Raw genomic sequence first — 23,463 nt, 5'->3', positions numbered from 1 at the left:
AACATTATTGCCATTAATATCTTCCAAAATATGTAGCACTGTAGCACTGTCACTGTCTTCCCATTGTTCATCAATTTGCTCGAGCGGGCGCCAGTAACGTCTCCATTGTGAGACTTGTTGTTACTGTTTTTGGCATATTGAATACGCCACGGGTAGCTTGCCAGGCTCTGCCATGCGGGTGCAATACTCTCGGTAGCTTTCTGGGCTCTCCGAGAAGGATGGAGGAATCGAAGCCGGGTTGGCCTCGTGTAAGGCAAACGCCCTACCAGCTGTGCTATCGCTCCAGCCCTCCAAAATATGACTCAAATAAAAATGATCTAACCATATTATTTTTGTGGATGTCTAATATATCCATAATAAAACAAATATCCTCCCTGTCAGTGACTTAACGCATTTATATATATATATATAATTTATATATATAATTTATGACCTAGATATTTTAAGCAAATGGCAAAAAACATTCTTTAAAAGTGCTACAATTTCATAGTTTAGTTAAAACTTTAAAAAACGATTAACTACCCATATTAACTGCTTATATGATTTTACAAATTTGGGGGATATTATGTACTTGTTTTTCTCTGATTTTATTTACATTTTACTTATAACTTGCTTTTAGCAATAAGTTACCAATAATAGAACACTATTTTACATTCTAGCAACTTTTATATATCAATTTTTCAATAACACTTCACTTATAAGTATGAAATTCACTTATTAAGCCTCCTTATTACCTTTCCCTATTTTTTGCATGCCACAAAGTTATACTTTACTTAACAAATTTTATTTCATTTGTGTAATTTATGAAAAGTTTTCTAACAGAAATTTAGGGTAGAAGTTAATTTTTTATACACATAAACTTATCTTATTTGAATATTACAGTGTGCCCTTATTTTTTGGTGATTTTTCATGTGTGGATTATAGCACATTTAAACTATAGGTATTATAAATAAAAATAGATAAAATAGATAAGGATAAATTTTTAACATATTCAGTTCTTGAAATAAAAATATCATTGGCTTTGAAACAGATGTTTTATATCTTATTGTTTGTTTTTGTTTTGTTTGGGGCCACACCCTGTAAATCTCAGGGCCTGTTCTTGGCTCTGGTCTCAGGAGTCACTCCTGGTAAGCTGAGGGGTGGCCATACGGGATACCGGGGCTTGAGCCCAAATTTATTCGAGGCAAGTGCCCTACTCATTGTACTATATCTCAGGCCCCATTTTGTGTCTTATGTCAGGTCATTTTCTATATCATACTTTATGTATTTTATCCATTTTATGTACATATTCTTATTTTTTGACCACAGTGGTGCTCAGGGCTGACTCCGGGCTCTATACTCAGTGATCACTCCTGGCAGGATGAGAATGGACCATTTGGTGTGCCGCAGATTGAACCCAAGTTAGGTGTGTGCAAGGCAAGTGCCATACACACTGTACTATCTCTCCGGCACTTTATGTATATATTCTTAGAGGTCAGAGAACACATAAAATGTTTCAAACGGTTTAGTTAGTCAAACTCCTCATTTTGGGAGGAGAAAACTGTGATTTCTTTTTTAAATAATATGCCCAAGATCACAGATAGGCATTGACCCTTTTCAATTTGGCTGAACATATCACTACCTCCATCGGAACACTATTGCTATACCTGAAATCTAAGCTTCACCCAATACATAAAGCCAGTCCTATACTCTTGCCTGTTACTATTATTAGTAGGTTAATGATATATCTGAAGCATCAGATGTTACATGACAACGGAGAGGACTACCATGTGGCTATTTATGAAAAAATTTAAGGAGAAGCTGCCCATCTCTTAGGTTAGCTCAGAAAATACTTTCCAAATTCCTTGCTTGTACAGTCTAAGTTGATAAGTCTTTCACTGAATGTTCTACTTAAAAACATTATGATTATTTCCTTCTATATTGACCTTTCAGAAAGCAGGAGCAAAATTTCAGAATGTCTACCTCCTCCTCCCCTTCCTCCCCAAGAGGCAGAAAGTAAGATATACATGGCACTTTACCTTTGGCTGGGTAGCATGCCCACCTCAGCCTGAGGCGCAGACATGCTAGAGACGTGGCTGGAAAACCGCCTCCTTCCTCCAATGGTACTCAGGAGGTAAGCTTCTTGTTCACTTACCACACTGGGCATGCTCACAGAATCATCTGAAAGGGCAAGGAGAAGTGGTATGATACAGAACCGAGAATCCAACCAGATTTGCACCATCTTTGATTTGAACACAACAGGAAAGCATACCTTAATGTCCCTTTGTACAGATTATAAACTAAAGTATGGGGGCGGGCATTTAAATCTGTGCAAAGGGAAAAATAATAATAAAATTATATTATATTTTATTGTTGTATTTATAAAATATTTTATTATTTATAATAATAAAGTAGTAATAAAAATAATAATTGTTTCCATTTATATCACCTCCTCTCCTGAACAACTTTCATGCAATTAATGTCTTATTCATTTTTTACAAGTAGATTATTTGTAAACATTAGGGGATACCTGAAGTACAATTTTGGAGAAGCTGAACTATAAATTTTTTTATTTTTTTTATTTATTTTTATTTATTTATTTTTTTTGCTTTTTGGGTCACACCTAGCGATGCACAGGGGTTACTCCTGGCTCTGCACTCAGGAATTTCCCCTGGCCGTGCTCAGGGGACCATATGGGATGCTGGGATTCGAACCCGGGTCGGCCGCGTACAAGGCAAACGCCCTAACCGCTGTGCTATTGCTCCAGCCCCTAAATTTTTTTATTTTTTATTTTATTTTTATGCTTTTTGGGTCACACCTGGCAGTGCACAGGGGTCACTCCTGGCTCTGCACTCAGGAATCACCCCTGGCGGTGCTCAGGGGACCATATGGGATGCTGGGAATTGAACCCAGGTAGGTCGCATGCAAGGCAAACGTGTTACCCACTGTGCTATCACTCCAGCCCCTGAACTATAAATTTTAAAACATTCTAATTTTAATTAAACTTTAACCATGTAATCTTATTTTTGTCATAGAAATGGAGATTATTACATTCAAATTTATATGAACATTAAGTTTTACACTTACTCTACTGAGCTACCGTTTCCTGCTGAATAAGGAATTTGATTTTGTTTTCATTCTTAAGGCACAGACAGCACAACTTGCTATATATTTGATAACAGAGCATTTTAAAAACACAGTTAGAAAGTAAGCAATTAAAAAAAAAACATTAGATGAGAAGTGTTTAGCAAAAACATTTAACTTTCACTATTGAATGCCTACCAATAAGCCATATGTATAAAACTATTCCTCACTGTATTTCTCCTAATTTCCAATTATCAAGTCTCAAGTATGAGTGATATAGGCTCCTTGGCTCCATAGTGATTAGAAACTTTAAACTCAAATTTCAGTTGTGATTCCTTAAAATCATTTGCTGGTTCCATTAGAGCTGGTTAGCTGACACAAAGACATTTGTGGTTCCAGAAGCAGCATTGCTCACTTTTCCTTGCTCTATAGGGTCATCCAGGTGCTGATGAACTCAGCAAGATGTCAGGGGAAGGGGGACTGGAGCAATAGCACAGCGGGTAGGGCGTTTGCCTTGCACGCCGCCGACCTGGGTTTGATTCCTAGCATCCCATATGGTCCCCTGAGCACTGCCAGGAGTAATTCCTGAGTGCAGAGCCAGGAGTAACGCCTGTGTATCGCTGGGTATGACCCAAAAAAGCAAAAAAAAAAAATTTTAGGAAAAGGGAAAGTATGAATATAATTTCCTTTTGTCCCTTAATTGCAATTTAAGTGAGAGCTCTGGGGCAGAGGAGGAGTTAAATATATGAACAAGAATATTTAGAGGTCACTAAAGATATAAATTTTGCTCGAATTCCTTTCAAATGACTAAGGATATAAAGGAATTTATAGAATTTAAAGGAAGCATAAAATCAATCACAACTTCATTGTGAATCATTCCTGTAAAAATGACAAGGGATGGGCCAGTAATACAGTACAGGAGTTAAGGCATTTGCCTTGCACATGGCCAACCCAAGTTCAATTCCCTGTACTGCCAGGAGTGATTCCTGAGTACAGCACCAGGAGTAAACTCTGAGCACCGTGAGTGTGCTTCCACTCTACCCCACAAAAGACCAGTAGATCAGAAGTGATAGAAAAAAGAAATCAGGTCAGAATTTCTTCCGAAGAACAAAGTGATATCCTCTGACCCCACCATTCCCCTAACCCTGATTTTGCAGGATGACCTACTTTCCTCATCTTCCTCATCGGTCCGGCTCAGGGTGTCCTGTGAAGCTTGCTGGGAGGGTTCACTGTCCTGTTCCCAGACAGTGCCGGTGCCCGTATTGGAGCGGGACATGGTGGCCAGACTCAGGCGGTAAGCAGAAGTGGAGGTACCCACGGTACTGATGGACGTCTTCCCCTGATAGGCTGCAGGTCGAGAGGCGAGAAGGGAGCCATGGTAAGGATCTCGAAAGAACAAACATTTGCTATGAATGCCTTCCTGACCCCTTGTACTTTCTAGAAAAGAGTTACATAGTGCGTCTCTGATAAATGATCTTTTCTTTGCTTTGTCTCCTTTGTTTTGGGGCCACACCAGGCAGTGCTCAGGGGTAACTTCTGGCTCTGCACTCAGGAAGCACTCTTGGTGAGCTTAGGGAACCATACGAAATGCTGGGGATCAAACTTGTGTCAGGAGGGTGGAAGGCACGTGCCCTACCTACAGTACTATTTCATCGGCCCCATAAATGATCTTTTAGTCAAAGGAAAACAAAAATGAGAAAGTTTAAAGAATAAGAAAGAATTGGCTGCTGCTGATACAGAATGAAATAGTTTCCTTGTAGGAACATAACATCTTGAGGAATCTAAACTGTTTAGACATCCCTTCTCCTTTATTGCTATTTGATTTCGTTTTCCAAGGCTGGTGGTTAGAATAAAAAACTAATATCCACTGCAACTGTGCCATCCACCTTCATATATTTTATTGAGAAATATATTTCACCTGACACAAGCATATAGAAATAACAATTCTATCTAATAGGAAACTCACAGTGAAAATCAAATAACATAATTGAAGCATGCTCTCATTTTTCTTTTCTGGAAATTACACTTATAAATATGATGTCATATTATTTTATTACAAAGCACAATATTTGACATTGTACAGATTTCATCAAGATTATATTTGTCTTGTTTTGTCTTCAATACAACTTTGCAAATAATAAAAGTTGTAGGAAGTCTGAACCCCGCTTCCTACTACCACATATAGATACAATTATTGTCTACTTATGGGTAATGACTGCCCTCTAATGGCAGGTAATGATTTATTGACATTTCTTACCAATTTCTTTCCTCAGCTGAAATAGTATAAACAACGTATTGCAAAAGAAAATATTTTGAATAATGCAGAAGAAACAAAAATCCTAGCCTACAAGCTCTAATCCAACCCTCTAGCCAATTTGTGAAAAGATAGACTTTATAATCAGTCAGCTAGAACAGGTTTTAAGCATCTTCACTTCAAACTTTTTCATGCTAATGAGTTTCCTTTCCCCTCTCTCTTCCTCCCTTCCTTTCTGCTTCACTTCCTTTCTTTTTCCTTTCTTTCCTTCCTTCCGCCTTAAGTTCCCACAGCCAGCTATGTGTTCAAGGGACTACACACTGCTGCAAATGGAACTAGACTCTAAATTCTGTGCCTCACCTCCTGGTCTTGTTTTTGGTTTTATTATTTTATTTTAATTTTTTTTATATTTGCTTTTTTGGGTCACACCTGGCGATGCACAGGGGTTACTTCTGGCTCTGCACTTAGGAATTACTCCTGGCGGTGCTCAGGGAACTATATGGGATGCTGGGGATCAAACAAGGGTTGGCTGCATGCAAGGCAAACGCCATACCTGCTGTACTATAGTTCCAACCCTTGTTCTTGTTTTTTTTTTTTTGGTTTTTTTTTTAAAGAAAATGAAATAAGAATTATAGACATTTCTCCTTAGGTACATATTTGAGAGAGAACTTAATTACAGAATGAACATTTTTGGGCTGCAGAGAGAGTATAGCAGGTAAAGCTCTTGCCTTGCATTTGGCCTACCCAAATTTGATCCTGAGCACAGTACCAGAAATAATCTTTGAGCATAGCAATATATGACCCAAAAAGCCAAAATAAAACAAAAAGGAAAAAATAAAAAATGAAAGAGCGAAAAACTGTTTAGAAAGAAGATATAATGACATTCTTAGGATACCTGGTGACCATTGTTTTGTGTTGTTATTCGTCACATGGTGAAATCTACCAATGTACTAATGTGACTAATTTATCAAACACAGTTTCAAAAGAAGGATCGACTAGGTCAGAGGCATTCTTTGTAAGCTGTGAGTTCCAGTAGTGAAAGAAAATATAATTCTGAGCACCTCACCCATCCTCACCTGATCCGCTGTGAACAGCCTCTTTCAGAATTTTTAGCTCACTGTTGAACTCAGCAATGAGGGAGCTCTTACAGAGAGGGCGAGGGATGAAGCGTCGCTCCAGCTGGTCTGCGATGTGCTGCCGGGCAGAGAGTTCTTCATGATTCTCTGCTGGTTGCGCCAGAAGCTGAAAGGAAAGCATGATTCACAGGTCGTCGATTTGTCCTGCTGTGAAATGAACCTATCTGTAAAGTATAGCAAACTCATTGTCAGTTGTGGGAACATACAAAGAAACTAATCTACCAAATAAAGCAATGATGACATCTTAGGACATCACCTAATGCAGGAAGAGCATTCATCAATACATTGCTTTGAATCACTGTTCCATGAAATTAAAGCAAGGGAAGAATAAATGAATCTCAACACACGAACAACCATTTGAACTGTTCTTTTAACTGTGTCTTCAAAATAATAACTCACACATGCCGCTGAAGCCATGAGAACCTTCTCTATAGCATCCCTCTGGGTGAATCTTTATTTGGGGTAGGGGGAGGCATGGGACAGTAGTAAGCAGGAGATGGCAAAGGTTGATAGGTGACTAAAGCTCTTATGGTCAAGGTCCTTCTAACACAAAATGGTAACTTCTGGGTTATTGGTTTAGGCTTTTTTTTTTTTTTGGTCACCAAGGATGTCAGTAACAGTTCATATTAACTAGCTCAAGGGCATCCCGCCAGCATTCTTGCTGCATGTGCACAATCCTGGCATCTACCATTTCCTGGAGGAGAAGCTCACACCCCACCTTGCACTGGATGAAAGGGCGTAAGAGCACAAATATGGGTATTCGGGTCCGCACGATGAAGTCCAGGAAGTCCCACAGGGCCAGGCCTCCCACCTTCCTCAGCGCCATCTCCTTCACCTGGAGGCTCAGCCAGTACCACTGGCTTCCCAGCTGCCTCTCAAAGCAGACGAGAATCACCTTCAGTGCTTCACAGTGGGAAAAGAGAAAAGTGAGCCTGCATGTCATGTCTCAGAGACCCACACACGCCCAGCTGCCCAACCACCCGTCCAGAAGCCTGGAGATGCTGGCTAATATTCTCACCTTTTTTCCATCTTTCCAATGATTCTGAGTGATATGTCCTGATATCAGGACAATACACCTTTGCTAAATGCTTATAAGAACTATTTGGAAAAATAGTCATGGAAACAGGATTTCACAGACTTGAAAGGGAAATGTGTTAAAAATATGGGGAAGATTTGGGCTCATTTTAATTTCTACAATATTTTTTTCATAGTGTTGTATGGTAATATCAGTTTTATCACCTACATCCTAGGCTAAAACATGGGTATTTTAAATGTTTTTCTTTAAGTGTGAGAGTACCATATTGCTATTGAAAGTAAAATCAAACCTGGCAGAAATGCACAAAATAGAGAGCATTAAGTTCTTCCTCTTCCTAGCTCCCTTCCCAAACCCACCCTAGGCTGTTTACCACAGGTTGTCAGCAAATGTGTTTGAGTATATGTTTACAGATAAAAAATAACCAACCAAATAAAAAACACCTTGCACTCTGCTCTTCATTGTTGCATATCAGGTCTATTAGACAAATTAGACTCTGTGTGTGTGTATGCACATATGCACACGCACGCACTACTGTTTTGTGCTTAATTGGTAATAAATTTGTGAGGAAATAAAAAAAAGAGAAATGACAATGTAAGTGAAAAAAAACAACAAGTAGAGGTCATATAATCTTGATAGGCCAACATATCTTGCTGCATAAATTGTGGTCTGCATAATACCATGGTCACCATTTGCCTTACATAGGCCTTGTAAGCTGTTCAGTGCACACTCTGTATGTTGGGCTGAGTCTCGGTCTGATGATAGCTACCAATGATAATCTCATGAGCAATTTTGAACTGCAGCAGGGATGCAGATGCCACAGGTGCCCTACCACATAACCAGACATTTTCATCACAGCTCTGAATGAAATGCACTTCATTTTTTGGCATCCGTTTACTGCACAAGACCAGTAAATTCATTTGTAAGGCTAGTGCTTTTTCCTTGCTCAAAACCTTCTTTGCATAATTTCTAGGTCAAAGTCTTTAAAAATACCTAAAAGATTAAGAAAATCCTTTAAAAATTTTTTTTACATTGAAATATAACACAACTAAATAATTCTGCATATATATGTGCATATATGTACACCCATGCACAGGTGCATATGTGGAGAGAAGGGGGAAAGGCAGGGAAAATACCCACCCAGATAGGCTGCTTGGCTGGTGGACTCTGCTAGCCCTTCCCTCCGCAGATCTTTCCCTGCGTCCCCGGGGGTGGAGCAGTGGGCAGGAGAACTCTCCAACATGAAATTCTTACTCCTGGATGTGCTGATGATCCGGGGTGGCAGGAGCACATTAATGACTGTCTGCAGCAACAGCTGCACCTCAGGTTGCTCCAGCCAGGGACTATCTGAGGGGCAGAGTTTTGAAGAGAGAAGCGGAAGGAAGAGTCACAGGGTAGACTTTCCACTTTGCATACAGAAAAATTCAGCTCTCTTTCCAATTCCAAACTAGACCACCCTGGATATGTGGTGGTCCCACCAAGCACAGCTTCTCTGGACAGAAAGTGTTCCTGGAACTGTGTGCTTTCTGCATAGCTCACACCCAAAGCTTCTTGCTTTTAGTCAAATCTTACCATTTCAATCTCCTTTCTTTTTGTCTGTTCAAATACTCATAATGTACTCTCTTTATGTTTGAGGTAAAAATTTTCCTAAAAGTGCACCCCCACAAAGGAAAAAGAATAAAAATGTGTTGGTATTTGGGGATTGGAGCAATAGCACAGTGGGTAGGGCATTTGCCTTGCACGTGGCCAACCCGGGTTCGATTCCCAGCATTCCATATGGTCCCCTGAGCACCACCAGGAGTAATTCCTGAGTGCACGAGCCAAGAATAACCCCTGTGCATCACCGGGTCTGACCCAAAAAGCAAAAAAAAAAATGTGTTGGTATTTAATGTCAGGATTTATATTAAACCCAGTGACAGTGGGTTTAAACTATCCATTCACCTGTCAAGTCTCATCAAACTGTCCTTCAATTAGTATTATTTAATTAATGAAAATAACATGTTTCTTAATTTTTCTGTACTGAAGTGATTTAAATAGAATAGATTATCTAAAAGTGTAGAAAAAAAACACACTTGATTCAGGTTGCTAATCTGAAATGAAAAACCAACACTATTTCCTAAGGTAACTTTGCTTAAGTCATTCAGATAAATTTTAGTGATGGACTTTATGGGAAAAGAAAAACAGAAATAATAGCCTGACATTTCAGAAAATATGACAATCATAATAAATTCCCTTTAGTTAAATTAATCAGACCTTTGCTTCCAGATCCTACTGTGAGCACAAATGGGATGAGTAGATTTAAAAGCATCCCCTCCCTTCGCTCTTGATTGGTGAATGGGGAGATCACATGGCTTAAAGGAAAATCTTCTTTTAAGGCCTGTACAGTAATAATAGAAAGAAAAGATTAATTGACCCCAGACCCATTGGCAATGTTTGTTTTATTAGAGTATGATGGAGACGGTGGCTCCCTGCTGGCTGCTCCTGCAAACTCTGATTTCAGTTGTCATCTGTGCAACATACGAGAGTCACTCAGAACTGATACTTCACCATTTGCTTGACATAATTGAGAGCTATATACCTAAAAGACAGCAAGATCTTGAATATTAAGTGACACAGGATAATACTCATGATCTGATACACAAATAGCCGCATCTCCACCAATAAATATACAAGAGACAAAAGAAAAGGAATAAAATGAAAAATTTCTACCTGCTCCATTTGGGAAGTTTTTAAAAAGTCCTTTGATCCCAGCATAAGGCCTCTCCAAACCAGAAAGTAATAAGCAATATAGACAGAAATAAATGATCTTTTCTCACAGATTATTAAAATATGGCACTTTAGAGATGTCATTATGTTCCTTTTGTACCCATAGCCGTTCTTAATCATTTTTCTGTCATCTACCCACTTCCTGGAGAATGGACCATCAAGCTTGGTTGTTAGATAATGGATGAGTCTGTCATGTATTTACATCAATTACATACTTGGCCATTAATCACAGAGCTTTCTCATGGTTTATCACTGTCCAAAATCTGGTGGTACACAGAAATAGACAGAAGAATAGGCATTTCATACATTTTGCCTTGAGAATGATCATTTTAATTTTAAGAAGCAAAACAACAGGGAGAACTTTAAAAAAGTTACCCAAAATATTCAGCTCACAACTATTAAAGAAAATTAAGATATTATAAAACAATAATATTTCAAAGAATCTTGTATTGTAATTCTTTGTGAAAATATGTTAAAACCAAACTTTGAACATGATTGCCTTTTTACCAGCAATTGTGAGCTGATTATCAGTGAACCATTATTTACCTATGGATTTGCACACATTTTAAATGACTGGAGAAATACTTAAGTTTGTGGCAAGACTAAATGACTCTGCTATTTTTGAGATCTCAAGAAGAATTACAGAAGCACAACTTAGGGCCAAGCTCAGGACTGAAGCTCCAAACCTGTACAACAAGTTTGGAGATATCAACACTTTTGTTTCACAGATTTTGCCCAGCCTTTGCAGAAAATAAAGAGAACACCATGATCTGGTGCCTCCACCAGCAACTTAATGAGCGTGACAAACAGGTAAGGCAGTCACACCTGTATCTGCAATGCTACAAGCCGGACAACAGCTGTGCTGAAGGGCAGAGGTGGTGAGAGATAAGGGCTGAGATGAAGAAGGGGTAATCCATCAGCAACACTGGAAGGTCCTACCACTCCCATCACCTGAAATACAAACAGAGCACATGACCAGCCTTGACTATTGCAATTTCATGCAACCATAGTAAGGGAGTCTCATTTAATAATAATGATGATGGCAAGAGTAATAATTTGAAGGTTGGGCATGTTATTTTTCAATCTCTTCTTATTGCCTTCTTCAGAAGGCATGTAATGTCTGGAGTCAGATCAAACATTACACTGGATTCAGCCAAGGTTTTGTAGAATGCTGCTTATAGCTAACTATGTAAATAATGAGAGATGAGCCAAAAACTATTCTAATCAGGAGACTGAACATACTTACTTGAGGATTCAGAGGAATGCAGTCAACACTCTTGGATGGAGCAAATACTGAGAACAATGATGATGGCAACAGCTCTATTTGCACTAGGCATTCCAGCTACAGATCTATTGCTCAATTGGTTAAGCAGCAGATCCTGTTTAATGAAATGCTCTATTATGGTTTCACATTGTACAAAACCTTGTCAGGACCAGACTCTAGATATTACTTAAGTGATATATATTTTTCTTCACACAAATCCTAGACTGGCCGACTCATTGTGTCATTTTGCACTTAAAAAAAAAGAAGAAAAATCATTCTCTTTGTGTTTTAAGCTTCCTCATCCCAGCCTCAACTTCGAGCCAATTGTACTGTCTCCGCCACCCCACTCTCCAACTGGCAGCCCTCAACTCTCAACGCAACTTAAAGAGGTGAATTGTCAAAGTAGTGCGTGGGAAGCAGCACACGAAAAGCCCCTCAGTGAAGGGATGGGCCCCTGTATCTCCCCACGCACCACCTTGAAATGTACCTCCCTTTGTTCAGTGTCACCTGAGCCGTCTGTTTTTGTGGGCAGAGAGGGGCACAAAGTGGTTGACCTGTAAATCTTCAATTCAGAGAAATCAATAGCAGAGTTAACTTTTGCAAAGTTTCAGAAGATCGCCACTTGGCTACTCACCAGATTGACACAGACATTGATCAGTGACCTAAGGTGAGGCAGGAAGGATATGATTGGCTGCCTCTGAAGTGTCAAACAAACCCCTTCAATCAAATTGCTGGCAGGCTCCCACTCAACCTGTCGCCTGGAATACAATATAGGAGCCATTAGCAGCTTGGCTCCCTTCTGGAGACAGTCTGAAACAAGTGAATGAGACAGTGATTCTGACACCATTTAAGTCAGGGTGGATATTCGAGACAACAAAACGCTTTACACGGGATGAAGTTTACCCATGTTGTTCCAAAAGTACAGAGCACACTGGGAAGGAAAGAAGATACTGAAAACGTAGCAGAGAAACTCCTGCCCCACTGGACTAATGAGACAAAATCTATTGAAGAAAAAAACAGAGATGATGAATGGGTTGCATTTCAAGTTCCCTGGTTTCATCAGGAGGGATGAGATAAGACTACCATTTTAAGAAACCTAGCAGAGGGGTTATCTGATCCCAATAGAACTTATCTGATTCCAGGATGCACTGTTGAAATCTATTTATCAGACTCTAGCCTATCTCATTAGCTTTTCCACTGACTACCACAGATTGGAGTGGCATGGCTTAATTTCTCTCTGCAAGATCACATTAGAAGAAAAGGTTTACTTAAAAAATGTTCTTTCCTGGATTCCTAACAAAAGATATTTTGTGCTATGTTCTCTAGTGGTATAAATGGTGGTATATAAACAAGCAACTATGAACATGGACTCTTCTGTAATAAAAATTTATCTAGTTTCTATCAGATCCCAAAGAGTCATACCCATGGCCCATTAATAAATATATTGGGTACAACTGATAACACTTTTCCTAAATATTCTGGTATGATTTTTAACCTTATATATTCTACCAAAATGAAATACTTGCAATGGAAAATGGAGATGTTTATAAATGAGCATAGACTGAGGTTCTTGAAGCACAATTGCCACAGTCATGTTCAGTCAACACTTCTCATGTGAATTCTGGCCAGCTGAAGAAATTCAGACATCCCAAATTCACGGCATCATCTCAAGAAACTGTCTAGCACTGAACAAGTCTATACACTGATCCAGAAATCTACTGATCTATTTTATGAATTGTGATGTTTTTATAATGTGTTGAGGCAAATGAATCAACCTATTGAAATATTTAAAATCTTTAGATACAGTTATTTAATAAAAGAATTAAGTTTGGTACATTTTTGAAATATTTAAAGGGTTTTGGTCTTCTGCAATATTGCAAATATTCATTTTTGTGGGGCACATTAATGAAAAGCAGTTCTATACTACATAAACAGATAATCCTGAGATAATGTAAAGGCCATCAATTATTAGAACATAATCCTCTTCTTATATAATTTTATATGTGTGTGTGTATATATATATATATATACATACATATATATAATTCTAGTAAGCCCTAATGTCTGTGTTAATGAGAAGAGCACAGACCAAGCTTTGGAAAAAGTGTGACAAATTGATAAAGCTATAAAAGTTCTTGAGGATTTGCATTGACTTAGGGGTTGGCTGTAGAGTTTGATTTATTAAAGGGGATAGAATGCTCTCACTAGCACAATTTGGAATTTCTAAGTTAGTGAGTTTATTGTTTTTTTAATTTTTATTTCTTTATTTCTTTATTGCTTTTTGGGTCACACCTGGCAGTGCACAGGGGTTACTCCTGGCTCTGCACTCACTGACTTCCAAACATGTCTTAAGTCTCCAGCTAGATTAATTGAGAAGCCACTGTCCTTAGGAAGGTTTCCAATGCATATCTAGGCTCATAGAGTGGAGCTCAAGTGGGTAATAATACTCAGAACCAGCCTAATTGAAAATGACGTATTTCTTAATATAAATCTTGGTGTTTTTATTTTTTTGCTGCATCTTGGCTGATTATTTTTTATTATTTGCTGGTTTATGGATGTTTGCTATTATTACTCAAACTACTACATTGAATACAGTATTTTTGTCATGTATTTTTTTAAAAAATATGCCTCTCAGTTGTTTTATATATAAGGAATATTCTGATTTATATCAAAAGAAGATAAAGTTCACTCAGCATTTCTTACTTGTATCAATTAAGGATGACAATAGTTAATAAGTAAATAGACTTTAAAAGATCATCGCATATATACATATATATTTGTATGTATGTGTGAGGAATCAAATCTAGAGTCTCACAATGCTAATTATATGTTTTACTATTGAGATACACCGCTAGTCTCCCAAAATATATTTTTAAAAGCACCTCTTTAAACTGTAGCCCTCATTACACATATATGTGTGTGTATATATCTATATCTATATCTATATCTATATCTATATCTATATCTATATCTATATCTATCTATTCATTCAACTCCAGAACTGATCCATCTTAAAATATAAAGACCCCCTAATCTGGAGGCTTACAATATCAGCAACTGACTTGGAGACTTCCTCACCTCAAAGTAGGCATCTTATGAATCTTGTTGAACATTCTGTCCAGCCTCTTTAAAATGAGGATAAGGGCTGGCCTCACTGCTTCAGCTGTCCAGTCGGTAATGGGGAGCATCTCCATGATGTAGCGCCGGAGCCCTCGGCTCTCCATCGTCTGGGTGTCATATGGCGCAAGCTTCAAGAGGGAGTGTGCTATTTCTGCCAACCTAAAAATAGATTTTAGAAAAAAAAAATAAGCTGAGAGTGCCATCAAGGGAAATTTTTTACCCAGACTCATGCTAAGAACATTCTTCCCCAGGCCCTCCACTCTTTATTCTCCTTAGTCCAGCCAAACACAATGACACCTGCATAGGGATATTAAATGAGATTCATGGACTGTGCTAGAAGTTATGCATCTAATGAGGAAACTAAAATGCAGAGTTTAAGGGCATGCCAAACATAGCTAGATGTTACTATGAGGAATGGTGCATGCAGAAGTTTTTCAAACTTATTTCCATTTCTCTCCCACAAAGATTCCTCCTCCCTCCCTCCCTTCTTCCCTCCCTTGTCCCTCCCTCCTTCCCTCCTTCCCTCTCTCTCTCTCTCTCTCTCTCTCTCTCTCTCTCTCTCTCTCTCTCTCTCTCTCTCTCTCCTTACATGTGGATCTTCCTGTCTCTGCTAACACTGCTTATAGAATGAATGTAGTTGTACTGTCTGGGTGGCTTTGCCTTTCAGTGCCTCTGCTTTCAACTTCCCCAGCAAGGGCCGCCAGAAGGAGAGTGCTTCCTCCAAGTTTATCCCAGGTTTTCAGTCACCAGACACAGGTTTTAAGTTTCTATGTTCTAAGTACAAGAACTTGGGCTGGAGCGATAGCACAGCAGTAGGGCGCTTGCTATGCACACAGCTGACCCGGGTTTGATTCCTCGGCCCTTCTCGAAGAGCCCGGCAAGCTACCGAGAGTATCCCACCCACACGGCAGAGCCTGGCAAGCTACCTGTGTCATATTCAATATGCCAAAAACAGTAACAAGTGTCACAAAGGAGATGTTACTGGTGCCCGCAAATCAATGAGCAACTGGATGACAGTGACAGTGACAGTGAAGTACAAGAACTTAAGGGAGCTGAACCAACAAGTCTAATTGGGAAAATGGTAAATGTAATAATTGGCTAATTAAATGATCTTTAGAATAAGACATGTACTACCAATTTCCAAATAATACAAATAAGTATATTTTATACAATCTTAAAAAATACATAAAAATGTATACATAAAAATGTATTTTTTAAGATACAGAGGCATTTCAAAAACTTACAATGCTCTACCATTAAATATCTTCACTAAAAGCAGAAAGAGCAGTATGCGTAGAGGATATTAGGAGACAACATATACCTTTGTGTCTATGTGTTATGATAGCAGCATGATTGTTTTCCAGAAAAAGTTATACTGTAAAATACATGCTCAAAATTTCTATCATAGTGGCCTTAGTGCCCATGGTCTAAATTATGGTACTGGAAATTCCTTTTAAAAAAATTTAAAGCCATTTAAATAATATTCAGATTTACTATACTTTTGATTATATTCTTCATATATACAATATTCCAAAACCACACCCATCACCAGAGAACCTGCTCTTCACCACTAGTGTCCTAAAGAGCCCTCCCAACTCCTCACCCTTTGTAAGATCAGTTCTATAGACACAATTTTGAATTTCAATGACTTTGACTATTTCTTGGCTCCTTATTATGTTCTTTTTTATCACACATATGGGAGAGATCATTTTTGAAAATAATTTCTTAAGTGGAGCAATTAAACCCCTAGCACCCATGATTTGAATCTTTGGCTTGAGCCAGCATCTATCTAGCAAGGCTTCCAAAGTACCATAGGAAGTAGAATACAGGGTAGGGCAATGATGGAAGAAGAGAATAAAGAGGTGAATATTTCTTAGCACATGTGCATGGCATCTTTAGGAAAGGGCTATATACTGAACTTTTTGAGGACTGTTACTAAGGAGAGGAGTTTTAAGGAAAAATCACATCAGAAAAACACTTTCTATTTTTTCAAAAAGCAAATTTGCCTTGGTAAAGCCCTGAGGATAATCTTAGTTCATAGACTCTTTAAGTTAAAAAAGACTATACCCCACTTTATCCACATGTGGACCACAGATTGAGTCCTTTTTAACAGATGTATTTCAAAATGAAAAATAAAAATATGTCTCAGGCCCTAAGAGCTAATGAACAAGAATCCCCAGGATTGAGTTCAGAAAGCTAGATAATTTTTAAAATGTTCTGGGATGTATAAAATGTTAATTGAATGGATATGAAAGAAATTAGGATAGGGAATATTAGGCAGAATAAGAAAAACAAGCAAATTGATCCTAAAGAGGAGCTAGTTTGGAATGTTTATAGAAGGCCAGTGTCAGTGAGTTAGACGCAATTGGGAAATTAGTACAGTATTATATGAAAGGCAGAGAGGAGTCTGATTCTGATAGTTCTTAGATAGTTCTTATATATTAGTATAAGGAATTGATGCTTTAATTGAGCACCACTTTTATGGTGAAATAAGTTCTTTTTGCTTTAGTATTCGTTCAAAAATCTATAGAATATGTACAAAATATAAACAAAAAGGCAACTAAAACCATAATTATATGAAATCATTGGAGTGTACAGAAATGAGGCATATTTTGGAAGGATGTTAAGACTTTAGAGAAGAGGTCCAGAGTGGACGTGCCATAGTTTTTGGCACGACAGAAACACACGTTTCAGCACACTGAGTGGCTAAAACTTGACAGAAAGTTGGATATCTTTCTGGCCTTCAAAAATCAGAAGGATTTAAGACAAGTAGAACAACTGAACATTTAAGTTAGTACTTCAGCAATTAGAAAGCCAGGAAACAAGGGAAGCAGAAAGTTTATAACAACTTTTGTTTATAAATTATGCCTATTTTGCTGATCTCTGAATCAGACATGCACAGAGTAAATGAGCGATAAAAGAAATAAGCAGAAATTCGACCTGCTATCCAAGAGACAGACTTAACAGTGTGAGTCCAACTGGCTTACAATCTGAAATAAAGGAACAAAAAGCACCTTTTCTGGAGGAAAGAAACAGAATCCAAGGATGCAGTAGAATAAGTAAAATATCTGGGATACAATCCAAAGTCATTCAACAAAACAGTACAACATGACCTATTCTCAAAAGAAAATAAAATCACTTTTTTAAAAAGAAAATAAGGAAAACCAGTAAAAACTGACTTTATTTGAACCAAATACAGAATTGAGGAAAATAATAATGTGAATTAAATCTACTATAACTACATTCAATAATGAAATAGGAAAAATGCTATTAATAAATTATGTATTAAATAAATACAAAAATCTCAACCCCAAAAAAGTGTATTTTTTTTTTTTTTTTGCTTTTTGGGTCACACCTGGCGATGCACAGGGGTTACTCCTGGCTCTGCACTCAGGAATTACCCCTGGCGGTGCTCAGGGGACCATATGGGATGCTGGGATTCGAACCCGGGTTGGCCGCGTGCAAGGCAAACGCCCTACCCGCTGTGCTATCACTCCAGCCCCCCCAAAAAAGTGTATTTTTAACAGATCTAAATTTCTACCTTTTTTTCTTTCTCTTCTAGAATTGCTATAATGCAAATGTTATTAACAATGTTTTCCCATAGTGCCCTTATATTATCTTCATTTCTTTCGTATTGCTAGTCTTTTTGGACAGTTTCTGCTACTTTATCTTTAAACTCACTGATTTGATTTTTTAGTTTCTCCAGTTCTGCTATTGAGCACCTTTACATATTAGTTGAGTTTCTACATTTTTTACCACCATGATATCTTTTTGAACTCTTCTCAAATTTTATGCCATACAAAGACATAATTTTATGTCTTTGTTGCTGTTCTTTTCATTGATCTCTTCATTTTAGAGTGCACCTTTAGAACTGTTGCTTTGAAGATTTTTTTTTGATACCTTTCATAGCTCTGCGGTAGCTGTTCTTTTTAGGCTTACTGTCTTGAGTCATGAGTATGCATAAGTTTCTCCATCTATCCATATGCTTGGGTATTCCACAGGGACATGGATCTGGCTGGAGACTTATGGTTGAATAGGGCTGTGCAATGAGCAAAGAAAAGCAAAGCAAATGAACATTGAGGTTATCAATGTCCAATATTCAATGGGCATTGATGTTGTTCTTGGAGACCTGGTAGTGCCTGGGAAACCTATGTCAGGGTGGGTTAAAAAGGAGGTGTTTGATATTGTAAAATATGTTTGGGAGCATATACCCTCTGATTTTTTTTGGAAAAGTATAATAAGAAGGATATTAAATCTTTTCAAGCTTCTATTATTATTATTATTATTATTATTATTATTATTATTATTTGCTTTTTGGGTCACACCCAGTGATGCTTAAGGGTTACTTCTGGCTTTGCACTCAGGAATTACTCCTGGCGGTGCTTGGGGGACCATATGGGATGCCAGGGATCGAACCCGGGTTGGCCGCGTGCAAGGCAAATGCCCTACCGCCCTACCCACTGTACTATTGCTCCAGCCCTCAAGCTTCAATTATTGAATCCATATGATCCAGGGTTTCTATTCTTAAAGAGATCTTTTGATTGTTATTTTTATTTTTGTATTTGATGCTGGTCTATTCAAGCTATCTCTATCTTTCTATGTCAGTCGTGGAAGGTTGTATGGTTCCAACGATTTAGTTCATCATCATCATCATCATCATCATCATCATCCCATTGATCATAGATTTTCTCGAGCAGTCTCAGTAATGTTTCCATTTGTCATAGCCCTGAGATTTTAGAAGCCTCTCTTTACTTGTCCTTCCCAACGGTGCCACATTGGAGACTCTTTCAGGGTCAGGGGAATGAGACTCATCAGTGTTACTGGTTTGGGCATATGAATATGCCACATGGAGTTTGCGAGGCTCTCCCATGTGAGCAGGAAACTCTTGGTAGCTTGCCAGGTTCTCCAAGAAGGAAAACTAGGCTATAAGATGTCGCTTCCGCTTCTGGGAGCTTGGTTTTATAGTCTCTGGATGTTGGCTGTTGATGAGATTACATGGTGCCTGGGCCAGTTTCTGGGTGTGACCGCTTAGCTACTGGAAAATGGGGGATCTGGGCGGAAGAGGTCCAGTCTCGATCTGAGCAGGCTTGGAGATCTTAGCCTTGGGTTCCTCTGCCAGTTCTTTCATGCGTGAGGTTTGTCTGAACATGTAGAGAGGGGCCTTGAGCATGGCTGTGAAAGAGTTCCGGAGGTCTTCGGCTGTGGGGGCTCTGCTCGGGGTCGGGAGGGAAATTCAACCTACCCCCTCCTAGGGGCCCCGGTGAAGACAGCCAGGTGAGGGGGCAAGAGACTCAAGAATTACTTATTTTAATTGTCAAATTTCCTTGGATATAAATATTCATAGTAGTCTCATATCTTTCTTTGTATTTCTGTAGCATTTGTTGTAATTTTATGTATCTATTTGTCAGTTTTCCTTCTTTGCTTTCTTAGTGGATTACCTAGGTCTGTCAATTTTGTTTATATTTTTAAGGAATCTGTTAATGCTTTTATTAATCTTTACATTTTCTTTTATGTTTTTATTTATTTTTGCTCTAATTTTTCTTATTTCATTTCTTCCATTGGCTTTTGGTTGTATTATTCCTTCTTTTTCTAGTTCCTTAAGATGCAAAATAATACTTATTTACCTGAATAACTTTAAAAGAATAATTCAAAAAAATATTTAAATCTCTCTGTTTGTAGTAACATTATTCATAATAGTACAGAGAGAGAAACAATATCAACAGATGACTAGGTAAAAAAGCTGTGATATGAAGGAAAAAAGAGAAAATGCTGAAATAAATTGGATTAGAAACAAAAACAAGAGAAATTACTACAGAAGCACTAGAAATCCAATACCTGGGAGAACTTGTTACGAACAGCACTACTCTGTTAAGCTGGAGAATCTAGAAGATATGAGCAGATTCCTGAAGCTGATAGTATACTGATACCCAAAGCTAACAGAGCTACTATGAAAACAAAAAGAAAATACCAGATCAATCTTTTTTGATGAACAGTTATGCAAAAATTTTGAACAAATACCTAGCCAACCAAATCCAACAGTGCATCAAAAAAAAAATTCATGCACCATGACCAAGTGGGATTCATCCTAGGGATGCAAGGATGGTTCAATATGTACAACCAGTTAGCATAATACACCGCAGCAGTATAAGGAAATTATCACATCAATAGATGCAGAAAAATATTTTGACAAGATTAATATCCTCTCACAATAAAAAAACTCAACAAAATAGTGGTGGAATGAACCTTTCTCAAGATAGTAAAAGCATCTATTAAAAATGAGTGGCTAATATTATTCTTAGTGGTGGAAAACTGAAAGCATTCCTGCTCAGATCAGGCACAAGGCAAGGATGGATACTAACTCCACTCTTATTTAACATTATATTAGAAGTTCTAGCAACAGCAATTAGGCAAGAAAACATAATCAAGGGGATTCAAATTTGAAAAAAGTCAAATTATCTCTATGTGCAGATGGCATGATGATACACATTGAAGACCCTAAAAAGTTCACACAAAAGCTTCTAGGAACAATAAACCAATACTGCAAAGTACGTGACTTCAAGGTCAATAAAAAAAAATGGATTGCATTCCTATATACAAAAAATGAATCAGAGGAGAAAGATATCAAAGCGTCTATCCCATTTAAAATAGTGTCCAAAAATATCAACTACCTAAGAATCAGTCTAAGAATAAAGGTGAGAGACCTATACCATAGTTGCTTTAAAACACTTAAGACATTGAAGAAGACCTTAGGGAATAGAAAAACATCCCATGGATTAGAAGAATCAATATTGTCAAAATAACCATCCTACTGAAACTACTATAAAGATTCAATTCAATCCCTATCTAAATTCAGACAACATTCTTCTAGAACTTAGAACACTCAATTTTAAAGTCTGTGTGGAATCATAAAAGACCTTAGATAGCCAAATACTTACTGAAAAATAAGAAATGAGGAGACATCTCATCTGCTCATCATCTTCATTCATAGTTTAAGAAATTAATGTCTCATTTTATTTATGGCACCGATTTTTATTGAAGCTAAGTAAATAGTTCAAGAGTATAATGCATATGTTAAAATCATATTAATTTCTTGGGTTAATATTGTTAAAAATAGGGGTCAGAACAATAATACAGCAGGTAGGGCAGTTGTCTTACACATGGCCAACCTGCGTTCAATCGTTGGCGTTTCATGTTTTGACCATCTCTAGGAATAATTTATGAGTGGAGATCCAGGATTAACCCCTGAGCATCACTGGGTATGGCCCCAAACAAAAAAAAAATATTTTTTCTTTTTTTTTATTTTAAATTTATTTATTTTTAATTAGTGAATCACCGTGAGGGTACAGTTACAGATTTATACATTTTTGTGCTCATGTTTCCCCCATACAAAGTTTGAGGACCCATCCTTTCACCAGTGCCCATTCTCCACCACTGGTAAACCCAGCATCCCTCCCCAATCACATCTCCCCCCACCCCATCCTGCCACCGTGGCAGGGCATTTCCTTTTGTTCTCTCTCTCTAATTAGGTGTTGTGGTTCACAATAGAGGTGTTGAGTGGCCACTGTGTTCAGTCTCTAGTCTACATTAAGCCCGAATCACCCTTTCCCCGCATGGCCTCTGACCGCATTATACTTGGTGATCCCTTCTCTGAGTTGCCCTCTCCCCAGAATGTAAGGCCAGCTTCCAAGCCATGGAGTCAATCTCCTGGTACTTATTTCTACTATTCTTCTATTCTTGGGTGTTAGTCTCCTACTCTGTTATTCTATATTCCACAGATGAGTGCAATCTTTCTATGTCTGTCTTTCTCTTTCTGACTCATTTCACTTAGCATGATACTTTCCATGCCAATCCACTTATATGCAAAATTCATGACCTCCTTTTTTTCTAACAGCTGCATAGTATTCCATTGTATAGATGTACCAAAGTTTCTTCAACCAGTCATCTGTTCTAGGGCACTCGGGTTTTTTCCAGATTCTGGCTATTGTAAACAGTGCTGCAATGAACATATAAGTACAAATGTCATTTCGACTATACTTTTTTGCTTCTCTGGGATATATTCCCAGCAGTGGTATTGCTGGGTCAAATGGGAGCTCAATATCTAATTACAAAAAAAAATTATTGTGAAAATATTATACTGTAATGATGGGGGTGGGGGAGTCACATCTGGTTGTGCTTTGCAGCTACTCCTGCCTCTGTGGTTGATTTTGGTGGTATCTAGAAAAACATGAGGTGTAGACATCAAACCCAAGGTTCCTGCATGCAAAGTATGTGCTCGGTCCTTGAATTCTCTCTCCAGTTCCAAGCCTGCTCACTTTTTTTTTTTCCTTTTGGGTCACACTCTGCATTGCACAAGGGTTACTCCTGGCTCATGCACTCAGGAATTACTCCTGGTGGTGCTTGGGGGACCATATGGGATGCTGGGAATCAAACCTGGGTCGGCCATGTGCAAGGCAAATGCTCTACCCTCTGTGCTATCACTCCAGCTCCGAGCCTGTTCACTTTTGATATTGTTATGACTCCTAATTTATATATTAACACTTTGTGTTATATAATTTTCTAAGTTGTCTCAAATCCTTTGTCAAATGATTGAAACATGAATATTAATGATATAAGGTACTTAAAATACTGAATACTTTTTTCTTATATGTGCTTCTTTGTACTTCACTATGGGTATGCTGAGGAGCAGTACTTAATTCTATATCCCTAGTGTCAAGGATAGAATTTTAATTGCTCTCATTAGCATTTGTATTTAATGAAGTCTAGATTTATGCCAGGCACGGAACCAAACCATTTAACTATAGCTCATATGACCAACAAGGTTTGACCT

The 23,463-nt window shown here is 38.1% G+C and overlaps 1 protein-coding gene across 10 annotated transcripts in view; it reads right to left on the bottom strand.

Annotated features, from left to right (window-relative positions):
* The window catches only part of UNC80 (unc-80 homolog, NALCN channel complex subunit), a 253,774-nt gene that overhangs the window by 15,270 nt on the left and 215,041 nt on the right, over positions 1-23,463 (bottom strand). For all 10 annotated transcript variants that reach the window (XM_055123362.1, XM_055123368.1, XM_055123366.1 and 7 more), the window contains 9 exons: positions 14,595-14,795; positions 12,151-12,274; positions 11,078-11,203; positions 9,740-9,863; positions 8,627-8,833; positions 7,172-7,356; positions 6,394-6,559; positions 4,231-4,410; positions 2,019-2,160 (listed from right to left, as the gene is read on the bottom strand). In XM_055123362.1, coding sequence (XP_054979337.1) covers positions 2,019-2,160; positions 4,231-4,410; positions 6,394-6,559; positions 7,172-7,356; positions 8,627-8,833; positions 9,740-9,863; positions 11,078-11,203; positions 12,151-12,274; positions 14,595-14,795 — 1,455 coding nt within the window. The remainder of the gene's footprint in view (positions 1-2,018; positions 2,161-4,230; positions 4,411-6,393; positions 6,560-7,171; positions 7,357-8,626; positions 8,834-9,739; positions 9,864-11,077; positions 11,204-12,150; positions 12,275-14,594; positions 14,796-23,463) is intronic.

This window comes from Sorex araneus, chromosome X, assembly GCF_027595985.1.
Source record: "Sorex araneus isolate mSorAra2 chromosome X, mSorAra2.pri, whole genome shotgun sequence".
In the NCBI taxonomy this organism is placed as follows: domain Eukaryota; kingdom Metazoa; phylum Chordata; class Mammalia; order Eulipotyphla; family Soricidae; genus Sorex; species Sorex araneus.
This window is presented reverse-complemented; position numbering and strand designations above follow the sequence as displayed.